The sequence below is a fragment of the Phacochoerus africanus genome, chromosome 3, assembly GCF_016906955.1.
Source record: "Phacochoerus africanus isolate WHEZ1 chromosome 3, ROS_Pafr_v1, whole genome shotgun sequence".
Taxonomy (NCBI): domain Eukaryota; kingdom Metazoa; phylum Chordata; class Mammalia; order Artiodactyla; family Suidae; genus Phacochoerus; species Phacochoerus africanus.
In genome coordinates this window covers 176,339,617-176,356,465 of record NC_062546.1, presented here as the reverse complement: position 1 = coordinate 176,356,465, position 16,849 = coordinate 176,339,617, and the positions used below count along the sequence as shown (strand labels likewise).

The 16,849-nt window shown below is 45.6% G+C and overlaps 1 protein-coding gene and 1 long non-coding RNA gene across 5 annotated transcripts in view; one reads left to right on the top strand and one right to left on the bottom strand.

Annotated features, from left to right (window-relative positions):
• LOC125123489 (uncharacterized) overlaps positions 1 to 4,002 on the bottom strand; it is a 78,897-nt gene extending 74,895 nt beyond the window's left edge. Inside the window, exon 1 of the long non-coding RNA XR_007134076.1 lies at positions 3,829 to 4,002. This is a non-coding gene — a long non-coding RNA (uncharacterized LOC125123489). The remainder of the gene's footprint in view (positions 1 to 3,828) is intronic.
• Positions 3,571 to 13,496, top strand: METTL21A (methyltransferase 21A, HSPA lysine). Of its 4 annotated transcripts, XM_047773357.1 has the most exons (6): positions 3,571 to 3,820; positions 4,459 to 4,638; positions 6,665 to 6,776; positions 9,003 to 9,050; positions 12,566 to 12,781; positions 12,921 to 13,496. In XM_047773357.1, exons 2-6 carry the CDS (start codon positions 4,492 to 4,494, stop codon positions 13,316 to 13,318), a joined length of 921 nt encoding a protein of 306 aa, XP_047629313.1. In that variant the 5' UTR covers positions 3,571 to 3,820; positions 4,459 to 4,491; the 3' UTR covers positions 13,319 to 13,496. The 4 variants fall into 4 exon arrangements, with proteins under 4 accessions (XP_047629313.1, XP_047629314.1, XP_047629315.1 ...); XM_047773358.1 differs by lacking the exon at positions 9,003 to 9,050 and having other exon boundaries at positions 3,572 to 3,820; XM_047773359.1 differs by lacking the exon at positions 12,566 to 12,781 and having other exon boundaries at positions 3,574 to 3,820.
• Positions 13,497 to 16,849: the final 3,353 nt, after the last annotated feature.

Below are 16,849 nucleotides of genomic sequence, written 5' to 3'. Positions count from 1 at the left end.
CAAGGATGTGGAGAAAAGGAAAACAGTTATGCACTGTTGGAGGGAATGGAAAACAGTATGTTGGTTCTTCAAAATATTAAAAATAGGACATTTACCATATGATCTAGCAATCTCACTTCTGTGTATGTGTATACAAAGCAAATGAAATCACTGTCTGAGAGAGAGATCAGCACCCCTATGTTCACTGCAGCATTACTCACAATAGCCAGGATGTGGAAGCAACCTAAGTGCTTATCCATTGGTGAATGAATGAAGAAAATGTGATGTGTATGTGCACACACACACACCAACCACACTGGAATATTATTAAGTCATTAAAAAGGAAATTGTGTCATTTTCAACAACATGGATGACTTTGAGGGCATTATGCTGACTGAAGTAAGTCAGACAAAATACCCTATGATCTCACTTTCACGTGGACTCTAAAAAGAATGAACTCACAGAAAAAGAGAACAGGGGGTGGTTGTCAGAGGCAGAGGGTGGGAGGGTGTAGGTGATCAAAAGTGATCCACACTTCTTTTTGTGGATAAGTTCTGAGGATGTAATGTTCAGAATGGTAACTGTAGTTAACAGTACTTTTATATATTTGAAATTTACTAGGAGAGTAGACCTTAAAAGTTGTCTTCACAAGGGAGTTTCCACTGTGGTGCACGGAGTTAAGAATCTGACAGCAGGAGTTCCCATTGTGGCACAGAGGAAACAAATCCAACTAGTATCCATGAGGGGGATCCAGCGTTGCTGTGAGCTGTGGTGTAGGTTGCAGGTGCGGCTGGGATCCTGCATTGCTGTGGGTGTGGCGTAGGCTGTCAGCTGTAACTCCGATTTGACCCCTAGCCTGGGAACTTCCATGTGCCTCAATGCGGCCCTAATAAAGAAAAAAAAAAAAAAGAATCCGACTACAGTGGCTCAGGTGGATCTCCTCCTGGCCCAGTGCAGTGGGTTAAAGCATCCAGCATTGCTGCAGCTTCACTGTAGGTTCCAGATGCAGACTGGATTCAATCCCTGGCCCAGGAACTTCCAAAAAAAAAAAAAAATTCTCATCACAGGGGGAAAAAACTAAGTGAGGTGATGATGTCAACTAAATTTACTATGGTAATCATTTTGCAGTATTTACATATATCTGGTAATAATGTTGTATACCATAAACTAATACGACATTATATGTCAATTATATCTCAATAAAACTGGGGAAAAAACATGCTCCACATCATATGTCACTAGGGAATTACAGATTAAAACGACAAGGAGATACCACTAAAAGCCCATCAGAATGGCCAAAATTCAAAATGATGACACCACCAAATGCTGGTAAGGATGTGAGCAACAGGAACTCTCGTTTCTGGTGGGATTGCAAAAGAGTACAGTCACTTCGAAACAGTTTGGCAGTTTCTTATAGAACTAAACACATGCCACTAGGAAATTACAAATTAGAACAACAAGGATACCACTAAAAGCCCATCAGAATGGCCAAAATTCAAAACACTGACAACATCAAATGCTGGTAAGGACGTGAGCAACAGGAACTCTCATTTCTGGTGGGACTGCAAAAGAGTACAGTCACTTCGAAACAGTTTGGCAGTTTCTTATAGAACTAAACACACTCTTACGGTGACTCAATGATGATGCTCCTTGATATCTCCCCAAAGGACCTAGAAACTTACGTCCACTGAAAAGCCCAGGAATGTTTATAGCAGCTTTATTCATAACTGCCAAAACCTGGAAGCAACCAGGATGTCCCTTAGTGGGTAAATGGATAAACTGTACTACACTGGAATGTTTGTCATTTAGCACTAAAAAGAAAGAGCAAACCATAAAAAAAAGACATGGAGGAATCTCAAACGCACACTAAGTGAAGGGAGCCAATCTGAAAAGGCTACGTACTGTACCATTCCAACTATATGACGTTCTGGAAAAAGGAAAACTATGGATAGTTTAAAAAAAAAAAATCTGCGGTTGCCAAAGTTGATGTGTAGAGGACAGAGGATTTTTAGGAAGTACAACTAACTACTCTGTATGATATTATAATGGTGGATACACATCTTCTACATTTGTCCACGCTCACAACGTATATAACGCCAACAGTGAACTCTAATGCATAAACTGTGGTCTTTGCGTGACAATGATGTATCAGTGTAGGTTCATCAGTTGGAACAAATGTACCATCCTAGCGGGAGATGTTGATAATGAGGGAGGCTATGCATGGAACAGAAAGTGTGTGGGAAATCTTGCCAACGTTGCTGTGAACTTAAAATTGCCCTCAAAAATAGAATGTATACATGTATGTGTGACTGGGTCACCTTGCTGTACAGTAGAAAATGGACAAAACACTGTAAGCCAGCTATAATGAAAAAATAAAAATCATTATAAAATAAAAAACATTGCTCTCAAAAATAAACTCAATCACATAAAAAATTAATAATAAAGAAGCAAAGCTAAAGAAAAAAAAAAAAGAGTAAAAGACCTTCACCAGTGACCTTCAAAGTTCCGTTCAAATCAACTTTGCAGTCCCAGGGCCCCACCCACGCCTCCCTCCTCCAGGAAGGAAAAGGAAATGTGGACAGAGGCGGGCACGCCCCCTGCGGGATGCGAGGAGAGGGGGTAGTTTAGGTCTGGCTCAAGCTTCTAACCAGTGGCCGCGGGGCGCAGTCAACAGGGAAGCTCTAAAAAAATGCCAAGGCTCGGGTCCCACCGCACACCAGCTGAAACTTTCCCCTGGCAGAGTCCTGGTCTGCGGAGATGAAAAGCGCTCCGGTTTATTCCAACGTGAAGGGAGAGCTGAAAATCGCCCTCTCCTGAGAGTGCGGCGGCGGGGGGGTCACGGCGACTGGGAGTCCAGGTCCGAGAAGAGAAAGAAATCTTTCGGAGAGAAGGATGCGGCCCCTGCCGCCGTCACATTCTTGGGTGCTCACTTCAAGCTGAGCGCTTCCCAAGGGCCTGCGGCCAGGTGCCACACTCTCAGCAACTTTCGCCTGGAGAACGGGTGTCCCCAAGCCAGGGGCGCTAACTTTCTGTCCGGGGAGGAAGGAAGACCTGGACCTCCGGTCTACACCGGGCTCCCCGCTCGGCTTTTGCGCTCTAGTTGAGAAGGGCTTTGTCACGTTTCCCACTCTACCGCCACGGAGCGCCGGATTACACCAATTTGAACCTCACTTTGCTAATACAAGGACGGGTGGGTGACCACGTATTCTTTGAAGCGAATTTTCTCCTACACCCGCTAACTAGCCACCCTTAAAACTAAAAACAGGCAAACACACACGTTTAAGAAACACACACAAAAAGACGCGCGCGCCAAAACGAGCGCACAGATAAGCGGCCCCAGCGCCAGGTGGGCGGCCTCCCACTCCCCGGTCGCCACGGTACCCACGCCTTCGGCGCTCCTGCCCGCGGCTCTGCACCTCGCTCTCCCCGGCCCCCCGGGAAACTGACTTGTCCGCAATCCCCTGGGGACCCACGCGGGGGAGGGCCCGCCCCCAGCCAGCACTTGTCCTGGGAAGGCGGGGAGCTGGGAAGGCGGGGAGCCGGAAACGCGTGGCCCCAGCGCGGCCTGCCCACCTCCGCGCGCGGGTCATTTCCGCCGCCGACCTCGGGGCGGGGAGAGCGACGCGCGCACCAACCCGGCGCCGCCTCTGGAGCCGTAGGTAGAGGGGAGGCTGCGCTGCCGGCCGGGGTGTGTAGCCCGCCCGGCTCCTGGGACGCTGAGCGCGCCTTCGGCCTTCCGCGGGCGCTCCCGAGATGGGGCAGGAAGCCCGCGCGTCTGGGGATCCGTAGCTCCCGGCCCGATCCCGCCGGTTCCCGCAGCTTTGGGGCCCGCGGGAAGGACGTACGTACCCGTCGGAACTTCAGTGGGGCGGGCGGGGGTCAAGACTCTGGGGAGGTCTCCGAGCCGCGGTGCCCCAATCTATCCTGGACCCGGGGTCTCGCTCGCTGAGAGCGACTCGGAATCCACTAGAGTCTTTCACTTCCAGTGCAAGAAATGTAACTGCGTTGAGCGTGTATAGCCGGCTGGTGTCGTAAAGCGGGATAATCTTACCGTTAACCCTTCATTTAAGTTCAGACGTCTGCGGGGTCGCTCTTGAACGCAACGATTTAGAGAGAGCAAGGAAGACCAAGAAAGAAACAACAATATAATGCCCTGCCCAACGCAGCGGCTTGCAGCTGCAGTCTACACGGGCCCCGGCAGTTTAGAAAGCGCTACTTTCTCCGCAGTCCTGGGCTGTCACCTCTACTTTGCTCACTCTTCGCTCAGCTGCGAATTCGTCGAGCGGCTACAGCACGAACTCAGAGCGGTATCTCACTTCCCAGAAGAGCCATGTAAAAGGAATGAGACAAAGGCTTCTTTCCTCGAGTGTTAATTATTTTGAACTCGTAAAATGACCTTAAGAAGCAATTGTAGCTACTTAAGAGGTAATAATACTTTTTCTGGCTAGAAGCATCACGCAGAATTCTTTTGCTCCACAGCTTTGAGGGAGCAGGGAGCTGGGCTCAGACGAGATGGCCCTGGTGCCCTATGAGGAGACCGCAGGAATGGGGCTGCAGAGATTCCACAAGCCTCTTGCCACCTTCTCCTTTGCAAACCACAGGATCCAGATCCAACAGGACTGGAAGCAGCTGGGAGTCGCTGCGGTGGTTTGGGACGCGGTAAGTAACCCCCGGGGGGAGCCTCCAGCAACTGATTATAAGACTGGTCTTTATTTTTTTTTTAAATAATAGTTTTATTGGGATATAATTCTATACCGTACATTTCATCTATTTAAAGTAGTTTGGTTTTTGTTTTTTTTTTTTAAGTAAATCCACGGAGTGGCCCAACTGTTGCCACACTCAATTGAAAACATTTCATCATCCCACTCCCTTCAAAAAAATTTCTAGGAGTTCCCGCAGTGGCGCAGTGGTTAACAAATCTGACTAGGAACCATGAGGTTGAGGGTTCGATCCCTGGCCTTGCTCAGTGGGTTAAAGATCCGGCATTGCTGTGAGCTGTGGTGTAGGTTGCAGACGCGGCTCGGATCCTGCGTTGCTGTGGCTTTGGCGTGGGCTGATGGCTACAGCTCCTATTCGAACCCTAGTCTGGGAACCTCCATATGCCACAGGAGCGGCCCAAGAAAAGGCAAAAAGACAAAAAAAAAATCTATTAGAATCAATTCCCTGCTCCCTTACCACCAAATAGATTGTGTTTTAAGGGTGAATAAAGAAAGCTGAGAGAAACGAAGTGACTTGCCAGCAATTTACCCATTGGGAAGAAGGAAGACTTAAAGGAAAGCTGGAGACCCTGTTTGGGACACTCATTCATTTAGGTTTCACGTTAAGTTTAATATTGCACAAAGAATATTGTAAAGTAACGAAGCCCAAAGTGACGAGCATGTGTTTTCTTGAAGTTTTCCATAGTTGTAAGGATCAATTATACCATAATTGCTTCTTTTTCCTCTCCCAGCACTGTTCTGTCAGTGGCATGTGACAGAACCTTGTCCTCAGCTTCTAGCACCTCACCTGGGATTAAGGGGGAGCACATGGAATGTTGGATAAATGATTGGCGTAGATACAGTTTTACATTTTAACATTGTATTAGGGATGTTAGAGAGACATTTAGTAATAAAAATCTTGACATAGCCTAGTCCAGTAATACTACTTGTAGAAGCAAGTCCAGGGTAACTACATGCAGAGTGTTCCTAGGATGAGTAATAAAGATACATGAAAGTGAGGAGTAGCTGAGCCTCCTACATTCTCATCAAGAGGAGAAATTGCTGGGAATTTCCATCGTGGCTCAATGGAAATGAATCTGACTAGCATCCATGAGGATGTAGATTCTATCCCTGGCCTCACTCAGTGGGTTAAAGATCCGGGGCAGACACAGCCCGGATCTGGTGTGGCTGTGGCTTTGGCCTTTGGTTGGGAGGCAGGGGGCGCTCCCGAGTTGGGGCAGGAGGAACTTTAATTAGACCCCAAGCCTGAGAACCTGCATATGCCCCAGGTGTGGCCCTAAAAATATTTAAAAAAAAAAGAAAAAAAAAAGAGGAATTGCTAAATATACTAATAGCATGTGGCCATGAAAAACAAATTTATGTTAACAGTATAGAGTTGTATGCAAATGTTAACTCACACAGTAAGTCCAAACCTTTAGCTAAAACCTAGCTTTTGATGCCGGGTTCCTGTGGGGTGGTGACTGTTAGGGGCACAGGATGGAGGAACACAGCCCCTGAAGCCTTGGTGCTGCTTTGCTTTTTCCCTCTGGGTGATGTTGTGGCATTGCTGATTTGAACTTGGTTCAGGAACTGGACATTCCTGCAAGCAAAATTACAGAGACCCTTCATGTCAGCTCTTCCAGAGTAGTTTTGTAAACCTTAGGTTTAAAAGCGATATAGTACAGTAGGAAAATGAAACCTCCCAGATTCAGCAGGACCCTGGCTTGGGTGGACAGGATTACTGACCACTGCTGTCTCCGTCAGGGCCTCTGCTGGGGCCTGGGGCAGCTGGACTGTGGGACTCAGTGTCTGTGCTTGCTCTTCGTGACCTCCCAGCATTAGCTGAGTTCCTGTGTGTGTTGTTGAACAGGGAGTTGAACCTTGCAGTGGGAGAGGGGTGTGTGGTGTCTTCCTGGTGCACAAGCGTGAAACCTTTCAGCCCCTAAATCACTTGTTGACCTTAATTGTAACACTATGTTTTGACTCAGGCTGTCGTTCTTTCCACGTATCTGGAGATGGGAGCTGTGGAGCTCAGGGGCTGTTCTGCCGTGGAGCTGGGTGCTGGCACAGGGCTGGTGGGCATAGTGGCTGCCCTGCTGGGTGAGTGTGATGTGGTGCTCCCTCTTTTGTGAGTGGAACTCTTGGAGTTGTGCCTTTTCATGATGCCAAACCCGTTATTAGTTTTCTTTTATTGGATTGCTTTTCTTTCCCCTGTACTTATTATGAGTCATGGGCCACCTGCTGCGCTTTTACCTCCAGGAAGGCTAATTCCTTCTCATTTCTCTTCCTATATTTATACTTCTCACAGAAGACTGCTTTAAAATCATGTTAATTCATAATTGAAGAGAAAAAGAAAAGGAATTAGCCTTGGGTGGTGAGGACCTAGAATCCATCACATGTGTACAGGACCCACCCAAGCCCCACTTCCATCCTGTTCTTTTTCTGGTAACATACTTTAAAAAAGAAAAAAAAAATTGTCTTTTTAGGGCCAGACCCACAGCATATGGAGGTTCCCAGGCTAGAGATCGAATTGGAGCTGTAGCCACCGGTCTACACCAGAGCCACAGCAACTTGGGATCCAAGCCACATCTTCAACCTACACCACAGCTCATAGCAGCACCAAATCCTTAACCCACTGATCGAGAGGCCAGGGATGGAACCTGTGTCCTCGTGGATACTAGTCGGGTTCATTAACCGTTGAGCCACGACAGGAGCTCCTGGTAACATATCTTTTTCAGAATTTCTCTCTCTGTTTAGACTTCGCCTTCCAAGATATGATGGGGGGCAATGGGCAGGGTCAGTGGGTAGAAGCATATGTATGTAGACTGATTTGGGTCCATCTCTCCAGCACCACGGCACTTCCAGCCAATGCACCAGCTTTTGTTTTCCTCAAAAGAGGTTAACCTTACATCATCCCCATATTTGTGAGATACATATTTAATTTTGATTTTTCCAGTGAAGCTGGGATTCCGGGAGATTAAGCCACTGCCTGAATTCCTGATCAGTGGAGACCTGAGACTTAAACTAGGTTTGTCAGACACAGCAGCCCCAGTTCTTGTCTTTGCATGACACTAACTCCAGTCTCAGCGATGAGAGAGCGGTTAACTGGAAGGGGAAATGAGCTTTCTTCTGTCTCCTCCCGAGAACAAGGGCTTCCTCACTGCTGTAGAAACAGGAGAACATGGTGAAGTGCACAGGCTTAGGGGCCAACTTGCCTCTGACCTCTGTGAACTTTGAATAGCTTTGGGACCTTGGGCAAGTTGCTGAATCACTAAATTTCAGTTTCTCCATAAAATGAGGATATAACCATATTCCCTGTCCAGTGGGGATCAGATGAGATCATGCATAGAAATCTGTTCGCTCACTGACTGGCCCAAAGTGAATGTCCAGCAAGTGTTGGGAGCCTCTCTGCTTGTTCGTTTCTGATCTGGAAGTCCAGATCTGCAGGGCCGGGAAAGCCAGGAGAAGGTTCTTCAAAGACCAGCCGAGATTAAGGGACTAGTTAGATGCTGCCACAAAAAGTCAGGGCTCAGGGAGGGGCTCGAACCACAGACTGGCAGATGGTGTTCTTGTGGTTGCCCCACAGCAGAATCAAGTGCTGCCTTGTTTCTTTGCCCCACAGTGCCTGGTGTTCTCCCCACCTCTGCCCCAGCTGTCACATTTCACTCCCGGCAGCTGTTTTGTGTATCTGTCTCTCCTCCCAGGCCGAGGCTCATGAGCAATGGGACGAAGTCTCATTCTGTGTGAACTTGGCCCCAGTACAGGCAACTGGCGCACAGTAGATACCCAAGTAGTTCTGGAATAAGAGATGAACTAGAGGAGTTCCCTGGTGGTGCAGCAAGTTAAGGGTCCAGGATTGTCATTGCTGTGGCGCTGCTTTGATCCCTGGCCCTGGATCTTCCACATCCAGGGAAGATCAGCCAAGGAAAAAAGAAAGAAAAAAAAAGAGAGAGAGAGATGAACTGGAAAATCAGGAAAATTAATGTTTCTGATATAAAAGTGAAGTAATTCTGTTACTAAAATAATAGCCCCAGGTACAGCCTTAAAAAAAGGGGAAAAACCCATCAAAGATTCTGATTATTCATGACTTTGCAACATAATTTCCATTAGCATTTTGGTGTATTTCCTTCCATTCCTTTTCTCTATTCCTATTTTAATGAGAGTTGACGTCATGATTCCACAGTGTGTCTCTGTGTGTGTGTGTGTGTGTGTGTGTGTGTGTGTGTGTGTGTGTATACAAACATTCATATATTTGGTGTTTCATTTAACATATCGCATATTCATTTCTCTGTGTTACTACATGATTTTCATACTCTTTGTTCATAGTGGCTACAAAGTATTGGGCTGGAGAAGTACTGATGTTAAAACTTGAGGGTAAGAAAAAGTTAATCTCTTTAAAATGGAAACAGTGACAACTTGGGACTAGGCAGTGATTTTGAAGTGTCCAGAAGGAGATTGATTTCCCCCCCCCTTTTAAACAGTTAAAACTTGAAAATCTTTTTTTTTTTTTTTGGTCTTTTTAGGGCCGCATGCACGGCATGTGGAGGCTCCCAGACTAGGGGGCTAATCGGAGTTGTAGCTGCCAGCCTACGCCACAGCCACAGCAGTGCCAGCTTCCATTCTAATTCTAACTGGGGGACAGGGAGGAAGACACAAATTACACAGAAGCCCCCCCACCTCCACTCCATGACAAATGCTATGCAGAAGGTTAATATAGGGTGTCGAAAACTTCCTTGTTAGAAGAAGAAAACAACTGATGTTCCCTGGGTGCTTCCTGTGTTCTGGATGCTGCATCTTTACAGTCTTTCAGCCTCACCACAACCCTGCTAGGAGGTCTACTTGGAGTTCTTTCCAAAGAGGCCAAATGCAGGCTTAACGGAGGTCAAGTAACTTGCCCACTTAGTCACAAAGCTAATGGATTATGGATTTTGAATTCAAATCCAGTTATGACTATGAAATCCTGGGTCTTAGTTTGAAAATGTCTTCAGCCTTTATACTGCTTGAGAACTATATTCTAAGGAAAAAAAAAAAATCCCATCTTAAAGATTGGGTTCTGCAAGTTGGGGTGGGGTCAGGGAATCTGGATTTTAAAAGCTTCCCAGGTAATTTGATGCCCAACCACGTCTAAGGACCACTGTCTCAAATATAATGCTCAGGAAGAAATTCTTTGAGTTTTCTGTAATTCCAGTGCAAGTCTCCACTGAACCTTCAACTTGTACGTTTAACAGAAAGCTGTTGATGTCTCTATCTAGCTCTTTCAGAGCACTTCAAACAGCATGTGTTTAAACTTGAACTCTTCTTCCCTTTCCAGCTCGTCCTTTCGCTTTTGTTCTGAGCATCATTATCTGAATAGTCACTCAAGTCCTTGCCCTGCTCGCCACAATCCCCCACCCTTAAGCCCTGCTGATTTTATCTTTTTAAGTTTTTCTTGATTCTGTTTCTCCCTTTCTCCCCCTTGTCTGGCTCTAGCTCTTCTCATTTAGCTCCTGCAAGATTATATATGCACATTCCCACTGGACCTTTCTGCCTCTGTCTTATCAAACCCGCTTTTGCTTATAGTTGTCAGTGGCCTATCTAAAATTTAGAAGCATGGGATGGCCCATACTGAAACATGCTTGTGCCTTCCCACTGCCCGAAGGCCAAATCCCAGGCTTCTTTCTAAGGCTCTGTAATCTCATTGTGCCTGACCCTAAAGCCTCACTGTTTTTCAGCACGATTGTACTGTTTGAAGTGCCTGTGATACACACACACACACTGCTTCTGGTCTGTCCCTTCTGCCTTGAATACCCTCTTTGCCTCTTTCCTCTGGTTAATGCCACATCATTTAAGTGTAAGCTCAGATTTCCTTTCCTTCCGAAATCTTTCTTCTGCTCCTCTCCAAGAATTTTTCCTTTGTAACCACAGAATTTCCTGGCACGCCCATATTCCTATATTTTACTCCCCACATTGCATCACAATTATGTTTATGTGTGTCTCTCTCAAGACTCTCAGTTCCTAGAGGGCAAGGACCTTCTTACTTGTCTCCGTATCTCTAGCACACGGTACGTGCCCCAATATTTGACTAAATTAAGGCGTTGCCTACAAAACTAAAACCCAAAAGGGATGACAAATGTTTTCATGTTCTCTTTCCATTACCAAGTGAGTGACAGCAGGCTATATTGTCTTATTGGGTCATTTTCCATTCATTTTTCGTGAACGAAATAGTGTCTCATCTCCCTCCTTACCCTGCGCAAGTCTCACAAGCAGTCATCTGTCACCATCTTCACATACCGTCAACACCCTGCACCTCCTTGCTGCTTCCTCCTCTTTACTGGGCTAGAAACAAGGTTAAGTGTGTGTCTCCACTTATTTGCAGGCCGCACTTAGGCAGCTGAATGTGGCTGGAGGAAACGGACTGCCTCTGGGTCTCATTTTGAATTCCTTATCTGGGGAGTTTCCGTCGTGGCTCAGTGGCTAACAATCTGACTAGGAACCATGAGGTTGCTGGTTCGATCCCTCGCCTTGCTCAGTGGGTTAAGGATCCAGTGTTGCCGTGAGCTGTGGTGTAGGTCACAGATGTGGCTCGGGTCTGGCATGGCTGTGGCTGTGGCCGACAGCTGTAGTTCTGATTCGACCCCTAGCATGGGAACTCCATGTGCTGCGAGTGAGGGCCTAGAAAAGACCAAAAAAAAAAAAAAAAAAAAAGGATTGCTGATCCAAACCATCTTTGGGGCTCGGAGTGCTGCGGAGGCATCCCGCTCTGCTCCCCTCCAGCCCTCTTGCCTCCTTCTTCACTCTCAGCTGATGACATTTCTCCTTATTTCACTGAGAAGATTGACGCAATCAGGGGAGAACTTCTATAGCCTCCCAGCCCTGCCTCTACCTCCCTGTGTCCAGACCCACTCCTGGAACCCCTGGCAAGTTAGCAGTGGCCTTGGAAATCTCGGAGACAGACATTAGAGGAGGTCTACATCTGAGAGCTATTCAAATGCACACCAAGGTGCCACACAAAGACCAGATCAGTCTGTGTTGCCTGCAGAGTGCCCAGTAGACTGTGAGGAAGTCCAGCAGTAAAGTTCTACGTCAAACCAGGAAAAGGCTGTATGTGATTTCTGTTACCAGGAGAGGTGAAAAGTAGCACAGTTGCTCTTCGGGCAGCACGGTGTCTGACAACTTGTGCATTTTCACCGTTTCCCACTCAGGACTGAGTCAGATGTCAAACTGACATACATCCTGTCCTACTGCACACATCAAGAAACACTCAGGATGAGCCGCCCCTGAAATGGTGCTTCCCGCAGCTGGTCTGGGGTCCTGTGGGGGGTTCCTCATGAAGGTTACAGACTGAAGGAGGCAGATGAGAAATAATTTAGTAAAGGAATGCAACATAATTCTAAAATTTCAGAATGTGTGGGGCCCAAACCAAACAGGATGCCATGTATTAGAGTGAGATTGCAGTGCAGGTGAGGTGTTTCAGGGCTGCTTTCCCAGAAGGGTAACTCCCAGTTCAGACTTCTCTCTCTCAGCCATACTGATGCAGAAAGTTGGATTCTTTTAGTTTATGGTAAGCATCCCATGGGAAACATGAATGAAGTATTTGCCTCATTCATTTTACCCCTTCACGTAGAAACTTAGCACTAAGAGGACAGTATCTTACATTTTAGCCTATAGTACTTGAATATAATTTACTCATTTCTGACTTTACCCTTTTTCAGTAATTACATGTGAATTACATAAACACATATAGTTTGACTGCTTCATAACAGCATAAGGAGAGGTAGACTGGGATTTCTTAGCAGCCAGTTATTTTATTTTATTTTTTTTTTCCCTGATTCTTTTTAAAGCTTTAGCCCCAGAAAGGAACCTTTCCCTGTTTTTGGTATCTTGTCGTCTTCATAATTGTTTGTCCCCAGATTTTTCATCCTTGGACTCCACGTTATCCTTGAAGAGGATGAGCTCCCGAGCGAAGTCTGAGGGTGCAGAGGGGGCCACTTCTGCTTGCCGAACTCAGAAGCTTTGGCTAGCTTGTCACATGGGGACTCTACATTTTATAGGCATGATTTCAGCAAATCAAAAGTTCACTTTTACCTGGAGGCAGTGCAGGAGGAGCAGCTGGCCATTGTTCCGAGGTATGGCAGCTGTCCACAAAGGGCACGAACTTCTGTATGCGAGGTGGACTATTCAGAGACACTCACCCTGCTGCTTAACTTCATCCCTCTCCCTATTAGTTGTACTGATGTGCGCATTGCTTTCTGTCCCACGTTCTAGGTGCTCATGTGACTATCACGGATCGAAAAGTAGCATTAGAGTTTCTTAAATCAAATGTGCAAGCCAACTTACCGCCCCATATCCAACCCAAAGCTGTTGTTAAGGAGCTGACTTGGGGACAGAATTTGGGGAGTTTTTCCCCTGGAGAATTTGACCTGATACTTGGAGCTGATATCATATATTTAGAAGAAACATTTACAGATCTTCTTCGAACATTGGAACATCTCTGTAGCAACCACTCTGTGATTCTTTTAGCTTGCCGAATTCGCTATGAACGGGATCACAACTTCTTAGCGATGCTGGAGAGGCAATTTACTGTGAGTAAGGTTCACTATGATCCTGAAAAAGATGTTCATATTTACAAAGCACAGAAGAGAAACCTGAGGGAGGACTTATAGTTGGCTATGATTTATGTTAATTAAGGTCTCAGACTGGGAATATAAACATATGTACTGAAATGGCTTACTGTAGAAAAAAGGCAAAGCAAAATGTGCAGTGTTTTGTCCCATATTTGTGACTTTTTAGTTATATTTTGATAACTCTGAAATTCAAATACCATTAAAGGAAAGTTCGAGATTTTGGTTTATGTTGTTTCTGTATACTGTTCCCTCTTGATAAACAATGTTCAGTGATGCTATGATGAAGGGTTAGCATAAAGGCATCTTCAAAGCAGTGAGCATGTTTTGGTAAGGCTAGATCATGCAAATCATTTAAAACACATTGCAAGACATAGCTTTAGCCCAGTTCTCTAATTGAGTAGAGAACAAGAGGTTTAACGTACATTCCCTGGAGTTCCCGTCATGGCTCAGCCGTAATGAGCCCAACTAGTATCCATGAGGATGTGGGTTCAATCCCTGGCCTTGTTCAGTGGGTTAAGGATCTGGCATTGCTGTAAGCTGTGATGTAGGTCACAGATGTGGCTTGGATCCTGCATGGCTGTGGTGTAGGACCAACCACAACTGCAGTTCTGATTGGACTCCTAGCCTGGGAACTTCCATATGCCACATGTTCAGCCCTAAAAGCCAAAAAAAAAAAAAAAAAAAAAGAAAGAAAGAAAAAGAACAAAAAATAAATTTATATTCCCTGAGCTGTTAAGCTTTTAAAATCTTTTGCTACATTTAGGTCTTAAATGCTTTAGGTTGTTTGAGATTAGGATCTCTTATGATGAGGTCTCATATGCTTTTTGGCTTAATTTCAGATTTAGCTATATAAACCAAGGAATAAATAAAATTTTAGTTACTTTTTCATAGCAGCACAAATCTTGGACCTCTGTGTGCTGGAAATAGGTATTCTTCTTGAAATCAAAAGCTGTAGTTTCTCCCTTCAGCTCTACCCTTTCTCAATTTTTTTTTTTTTATTTCCTAGGCTGTCCCTGCCTCCTTATAATGAATAGGATGACAGTGAAAAAGGTTCTAAATCTCATCCCTCCATAGGCAGTTAGCTCCCCAAGTATAAGCTCCTTCCACATTGTAATTGCTTTTTCAATGTCTATGTTCCCCAGAACACTGTAAGCTTCTTGAGGTCCAGGAGTGCTTCTGCCTCTTTCATTGTAGCCTTCCCAGTGTCCAGTATATCATAACCAAATATTTGTTGTGAAAAAGATACATTACATTTAGAAGGTATTGGTCTTTGGGTCAATTGATTTTGACATTGTTTTATGTTCATCTTTGATAGACTTTATGAAGTCACATACATACCCCTACCCCCCTTTTTGTTTTGTTTTGTTTTGTTTTTTTAGGGCTGCACCTGTGGCATAGGGAGGTTCCCAGACTAGGGGTTGATCGGAGCTACAGCTGTTGGCTTACACCACAGCCACAGCAACATCAGATCCGAGCCGCGTCTGCAACCTACACCACAGCTCATGGCAACGCTGGATCTTTAACCCACTGAGCGAGGCCAGGGATCGAACGCGCATCCTCATGGTTCCTAGTCGGATTCGTTTCTGTTGCACCATGATGGGAACTCCCCCCACCCCACCACACCTTTTTTTAAAACAAGTCAAAAACAACAGCTTAAACAGATTAAGATCACAAGAATATTATAATCTGAGTACGGTATTTGGTACTAGAGATAAATTTCCTCTGTAAAACTTTAGAACATCTTCCTTCCTCTTAACCTTTCAATGAATATCTTGGATGTGGAAACACGCAGTACATTGTTTTCTACTCATGTTTTAAATAGAGGTTTTACTTTAATAAAGATGAATGAAAATTTCTGAGCATTGTGATGTACCAGTTCAACACAATTCTGATAGATGCGCATGAAATACAAATATCCACAGTTTGTAGGTGGCAGATGCAGCCCGGATCCTGCGTGGCTGTGGCGTAGGCCAGCCGCTGCAGCTCCAATTTGACCCCTAGCCTGGGAGCCTCCATGTGCCGCGGGTGCGGCCCTAGAAAAAAACAAAGAAATATCCACAGCTTACCGGGTCTATAAAATGCCAGCACTGCACCATGGACATGGAAGGTCTTTAAAACAAGTAAAATAAAAGCCCTGCAATATCAACTTCTCTATAATGAAAGGCCAGTCCCATCTAGGTATATTATTAGAAATGAATATATTGATGGGAGTTCTTCTTATTTACTTTAACAGCCCTAACTTTGGAGAGAGGTATTAGAATGTCTTTGGGTATGGATGGGGTGGGATGGGGGCTTGTGGAGAGCTTGGATCCACTACCAAGTAAGCAGTGATTAGCCTGTTGTACAGTTCAAAAAACATTAAGAAGCAGAAAAGGTTGAAGGAGATATTTTTTCTCCCTTGTCCGACAGATAGAAGATGTGAGAAGAGTTCAGCAGGAATAGTTTGGTTGTCTAAGTGAAAATCAAGTAATTTTTTTTTTTTTTTGTCTTTGGGTTTAAAATGTTACCCCAAGTCCACTTGCCTGGGGAAATAGAGGTGAAAGCTAAGGTACAGAAAGTTTAAATGAGAATGCTTTGAGGGAGTAATTGTAGCAGGACAGGGAAAGAAGAAGAAATTAGGTTGGGATGCAGGCAGGAAAGTCCTCTGGAATTCAGAGCTTGGGTGACCAGAAGCTGGGCCGTGTTGAGGCAAGGGGGTGGAATTTGTATCCTTGTGTAGATTAGTCATTGGCTCCAAGGGGCTTAACCTTGGGGTGACCCTGAAAGATGTAGCTGAGAACCATCAGCCACCAATATTCCCAGAAGCTGGGGAAATGAGTATTTCAGGGGTGTGTGTCGGGGGCGGTGAGAATACATCTGAATAGTGTGCCATATGGTCCACTATAAATGTCAACAAAGTTCTGACATTTTCCTCTTATGATAAAAGCATTAATTTATTCCATAAATGTGTTGTATATGTGTGTGTGTGTGTGTGTGTTTCTCTTTATAGGGCCACACCTGCGCCAAGTGGAGGTTCCCAGGCTAGGGGTCTAATCGGAGCTGTAGCTGCCAGCCTACACCACAGCAATGCAGGATCCGAGTGGCATCTGCAACCTACACCACAGCTCAGGGCAACGCTGGATCCTTAACCCACTGAACGAGGCCAGGGATTGAACCCACAACCTCATGGTTCCTAGTTGGATTCGTTTCTGCTATGCCACGATGGGAACTCCTGCTTTTTTTTTTTTTTTAAATGGTCACACCTAGCGCATATGGAAGTTCCCGGGCTAGGGGTCGAATTAGAGCTGCATCCTCACAGAGACAGTGTGGGGTCCTTAAACCACTGAGGCACAAGGGGAATTCCATCTTTTTTTTTTTTTTTTTTTAGGGCTGCACCTGCAGCATATGGAGCTTCTCCAGCATAGGCCGGAGCTACAGCTGCCGGAGCCACAGCAAAGCTAGATCTAAGCTACGTCTCCGACCTATGCCACAGCTCACGGCAATGCCAGATCCTTAACCCACTGAGCCAGGTCAGGGATCAAACCCACAACCCCATGGTTCCTAGTCGGATTCATTTCTGCTGTGCCACGA

Coding starts and splice junctions, on each gene's coding strand:
- METTL21A (XM_047773357.1), top strand. CDS start 4,492: ATGGCCCTGGTGCCCTATGAGGAGACCGCAGGAATGGGGCTGCAGAGA. Junction 4,639..6,664: donor CTGCGGTGGTTTGGGACGCG/GTAAGTAACCCC, acceptor GTTTTGACTCAG/GCTGTCGTTCTTTCCACGTA. Junction 6,777..9,002: donor CATAGTGGCTGCCCTGCTGG/GTGAGTGTGATG, acceptor CTTTGTTCATAG/TGGCTACAAAGTATTGGGCT.